General features: G+C 39.4%; 1 protein-coding gene across 1 annotated transcript; it reads right to left on the reverse strand.

The window, feature by feature from the left end:
* Positions 1-3,855: 3,855 nt before the first annotated feature.
* Positions 3,856-4,194, reverse strand: LOC128856694 (eggshell protein 1-like). Its single transcript, XM_054092008.1, has 2 exons — positions 4,130-4,194; positions 3,856-4,069 (listed from the first exon to the last, which is right to left on the reverse strand). Exons 1-2 carry the CDS (start codon positions 4,182-4,184, stop codon positions 3,957-3,959), a joined length of 168 nt encoding a protein of 55 aa, XP_053947983.1. The 5' UTR covers positions 4,185-4,194; the 3' UTR covers positions 3,856-3,956.
* Between the last annotated feature and the right edge of the window lie 1,031 nt (positions 4,195-5,225).

A 5,225-nucleotide genomic window follows, 5' to 3' on the forward strand; every position in this document is an offset into this window, starting at 1 on the left:
TACTATTGGCATAGACCCGGCGACAAGCTTCAAAAACACCATGTGAAGCAAACCGACAAGCATGGAGGAGGCAATGTCAAAGTTTGGGGATGCTTTACTTGGTGGCAAATTGGGCCATTACAAAAAATTGATGGTATAATGTTAAAAGAAGACTACCTCAATATTTTGCAAACCCAATTATCAAATTTTCTGGACAAGTGTGCATATCCCGAAGAGGAAATTACTTTTCAACAAGATGGCGACCCGAAGCATACTGCCAAAATTGTCCGCGAATGGTTAAAAAGCCAAAATTTTAAGTTGATGGAGTGGCTAGCTCAAAGTCCCGACCTCAATCCGATTGAGAACCTGTGGTCAATCGTGAAGCGACGGCTCGGGCAATATCAATCAGCGCCATCCAACCTAGACGATCTTTGGAAGCGTGTAGAACTGGAGTAGAACCGAATTCCAAAAGAAACCATAGAGAAGTTGGCCGAGAGTATGCCAAACCGAATAAAAGGTGTAATAGCTAATAAGGTTCTGTGGACAAAATATTAATTTCATATCATATTTCATTTTGTTCACTAAAGGTGCAAAATTGTACACATGCGAGTTGGTTTGGTTTTTTTTGTTTAAATATTTTACTGATTCTGTTTTGTTTTTATCATATACGCCAATTTGTTAAGAATTAAAGACATATTGTTAGAACAAAAGGTTTTTTTGATTTGCTTCATTCGTTTGCATTTTATTGGCCCACAAAGTTGAGAATGTCAACTATGGAAACACTTTTGCTCCCTACTGTATATAATTGGCGCGGGTGTTTGGCCGAGCTCCTCCTCCTATTTGTGGTGTGCGTCTTGATTGCGTCTACAGTTTCAAGCCGACTCCGAACGGCAGATATTTTTATGAGGAGCTTTTTCATGGCAGAAATACACTCGGAGGCTAGCCATTGCCTGCCGAGGAGCGACCGCTGTTTTTCTTAATTTTGGTGTTTCACCGAGATTCAAACCTACGTTCGCTCTGTGAATTCCGAATGGTAGTCACGCACCAACCCATTCGGCTACGGCGGCCGCCAAAGCAAATAAGTAACTATGTTTTTACGTATTAATTGAGATATTCACATATGTAATTTTTGTATGATGCCTGTACGCTATTTTAACTAGATTTTAATTTAGAGCAATTATTATAGTAAAATCATAAAATGTTATAAGTATACATTTATATAGGAGACTTTTGCACGTCAACAGATTAATAGCCAAAAATTGGTGCAATAAACAACTTTCAAGTGCTGAAAATAATAATAAAAGCCAATAGTAAAAATAATAAACATTGTTTACATTCAAAGGCAATCGCCACGATTTTGGAAATTCAGTAATGGCGGCGTCTATAGAAGTAATGTGTATCATCAGGCTCGTGAACAGACAAATTAAATAGTTAATCAAATTTTTAAAATTAATTAAATTTAAAATACCCTTTTAAGCATTTTTAGGGTCATTGAAAACAAGATTTTAAAAATTTTAAAAGATGCTGGCAAAATGGTGGACGATTTTTTTTAAGATTCTTTATTATTGTTGATCAAAGTTTTGTCGGAGTTGCTGAATTCGATTCTGTTGTCAGAATATGAAAATATAAAATTGCAAATCCAATACGGACAGGGTGAAATACCTAAGACTTTTCCTAAGCTAACCTGAAATACCGATATTGAGGAAATAAGGAGAGCATCAGTCACCTTGTATGGTTGCAGAGGTGCCATTGCCAAAAGAAGAGGCATATCGCCTATAATTATATTCTGCCCATGTAATTATATTGAAAATCCAATTTTGTTGTATGGTGAAACACGTTAGAGAGGACGACGTCGGTTAAGACGCTGTGGCCTCGCTGTGATCAGTGGGCCGCTTCGACCGTCTCCTACTCTAGTTCTTAACGCAGTGCTAAGCGTGGTATTTGTGGTCGTCACAGGCAAATCTGTCTCTACAAATACAGAGTTCATTCCCATGGTTACTTATCAGTGCACATATTCGCTCGGGCCAAGCAAGCCACTCTCCATTCACATTCCCTCAAGGGAAGGGGGAACATTGGGTACAGAACCTGGTGAATCTGTTTACGGATGGTTCGAAATTGGGTTGGTGGAGGAGCATTATGCGAAGAATTCCCCATCGAGCTCAAGTCAAGCGACAAATGCACGCATGTATGTATGTACATATATGTAAGTATAGTATACGATGTAGAGAATATAGAAGGTGGCGCCTTCCGAAAACCGCCACTATATTTTTGGCGAGGTTGACAATTTATATGTAGATAGAAACGAAAGTATGTCGTAGTATTTATTCTATTATTCTTGGCTTTCCACTTACTTTTTCTTATTCTTCCCCTTTTTTTGTTTTCTTATCCTCTGTACTCACTTCACCGCACTTGTGAAACCACAACCTTGTGCGATTGGTAGTTCTGGACCGCTTTTAACACAGCTAGATGGCAACGCATACTAGAGTCCCTCAAAAAATTATAATCAGAATAATTGGGAGCAATTTTTTTGATCGGTAAACTGAGGTTTAGAACCGACAAAGGCATTAAAGAGAGCAATGTAACAGCAGACTCACCCAAGAATCAGTTCTAGATCCATTACTATGGGACTTAATGTAAGACAGTATTCTAGGATTCGATATACCTCCCACAACCAAAGTCATTGGATTTGCCGATGACATCGCTGTGGTAATGGTAGCAAAACGCATCCAAGATATTGAGAGGATTGCCAGCGAATCTGTAAATAGGATCAATCCTTAGTTGACGTCCATGAACCTGGAATTACCTGAGCACATAACTGATGTGGTCTTAATGAGCAGCAGGAAGGCAGTAGAATTTATGGTTGTAAATTTTGGGACTGTTACTATCAAATCAAACCCCGCTATTAAATACCTAGGGGTGAAGATTGATAGTCGTCCAAACTTTAAAACGCACCTAAAATATGCTGTGACGAAGGCATCGAGTGAGCAGGCCTGTCTGTCACGAATAATGCAAAACAATGATGGTCCTGGTCATAGCAAAAGGATAATATATAGGAGGGGTGCCAGCTTGGTCCTTTTATACGCGGCACGGATCTGCACTGATGCATTGAACATAAACAGCTATTCAAGAAAACAATATCCTTCTATCGGCTGAGCGCTTTGTGGACAATCTGTGGCTTCCGTACAATTTCTAATGACTCCTTCTTCGTTGCAGGGCAGGACTGATCCAGGTTGAAATTTCGGCAAAAGAAATGAAGGGAGTATATACAAGTTTATCCTAAACCGGTTGTTGAGCTATGCGTAAAGAAATTGCAACAGAAAAAAGGTCCGTTCGATCGCCCACTGGCAAGACCGGTGGAACAGATCGCCTCAGAGTAAATATATGGGCGCTTGAGTTAATACTCACCCTAACTCAATCATGGGGGCACAATTCTTTTCAGCACACGCGCCATGTGAGTTCACCAAACTGCCCAATCTACACGGAGAAGGAGAAGATGTTGATCACGCCCTGTTCCAATGCCAACTAATGTGTTTGTGCGTGATTGTCACTGGAGCCTCCATTGTGTGCATGAAATATCTAATAATTGAAATGGTTTTTTCTAATGGTGGTCACCCTTAGGCAGGAAATGGCAAACCTTCGAGTGTATTTCAGCCATGAAAAAGCTGCTCATAAAAATCCATCTGCCGATCGTGGGCAATGTAAAACTGTAAGCTACTCTATTTGTGGAAAAACAACAAGAAACACACCACAAATCGGAGGACGACCTCGCTGAACATCTAACAAAAGTGTACGCGGTAGGATATAATTGTTTATATGTTTGTTCAATAATGAACACTAAAAATAACAAGTATTTCTTCCATAATAAGTAAATACATATTTGTATGTATGCAGGTGTGCATTTTTTATTATTAAACAACTCATTTCCCACAAATACTGCCGTTAAAAATTTGAAACTGCCAAGCGATCTGATACAGTCATTACTTTCTACCACCACCTCCACCACCGCCGCCGCCGCCTCCACCACCACCTCCTCCACCACCGCCACCACCCCCATAAGGATAAATTTGTTGTGGTTCAGGATTTGGATGAGCTGTTAAAAATTACGTTTGTCAGGGAATTAAAATATAATAAAAACAAAAACTATACTTACCAATAGCCATCGCCAGCATGGCCAGTACAAAAACAAAGAGTGTGTAGAACTTCATGTTGCAAAGGTAAGGTCTGCAATGATCAACCCGCAGTCTTGCTGTCATATTTATACGAAAATCGTTGCGTGCCCTGCACTTCAATTTTGTTTTGTTATCTCATTGAGAACAAAAGGTTTGTATGACAATTGAGTAATAAGAAATATCATTATCGCACTACTTACGCATTGCTGTAACTTACCGGCAACCAGGGGAACTTAAAGTTATACAAATACGAGTATTATTAGGAAATATTTATTACCTTTTATGTTTCTCTGGTATTTGTAAAGATATTCGAATAACAGAAAAGGGAGTAATGGTCATATACCTAAGGGGTATTTCAATGGGTGCGGTGCGAATTTAATGCTCTTAATGAAAAACCCTATACATACTTAACTTGGCATGATTGAGACTGTAAAATTGCATTGCATTCACATAAGAAACAGATAACCGAAGTCTTAAGCAAAAGGAGAAGCAGGGCGTCCAAAATCAACACCCACTTTAAAGATGGTACCCAATCAATAACCAATATGACCTAATAGATCTATGAATGGTTAATGGTTAATGGTAGTAAAGGGTTAAGGTATGGGCCTTTAGCACTGCGACCATATTGATCTATTGTGCACCCTATGCTGTCTATTGACTGTTAAGTATGCTTATGAATTGTACCAGCTCCTTCTGAGGGAGTGATTGAAGGTCTTCATCTGTAAGCATGAACTTGTTTAAAACCCTTTTCCTTCTATGCGTCAACCCCGGACATTCGATGAAGAGATGTTCTATGGATTCCTCATCTTCGCAGCAAAATCTGCAGGTGCTGGTGTTAGTTATTGCCTAATTTATGTAAGTGTGTGTTGCAGGTAAAGTGACCCGTGAGGGCGCCTGTGAGAGTGCGAAAGCTCTTTTTGTTTAACGTGAGGGCCATGTTAGCTCTTTTAGCATTGAAACTTAGGAACTTTTTGGAGTGTCTAAGACCCCCTACGTTGTTCCAATGCTGATTTAATAGAGTTTTGGCCCAGTATTTTACTTTTTGTTTTAGGCTGTTTTTGTTAAATCCAAACATAG

Source organism: Anastrepha ludens, chromosome 3 (genome assembly GCF_028408465.1).
Source record: "Anastrepha ludens isolate Willacy chromosome 3, idAnaLude1.1, whole genome shotgun sequence".
In the NCBI taxonomy this organism is placed as follows: domain Eukaryota; kingdom Metazoa; phylum Arthropoda; class Insecta; order Diptera; family Tephritidae; genus Anastrepha; species Anastrepha ludens.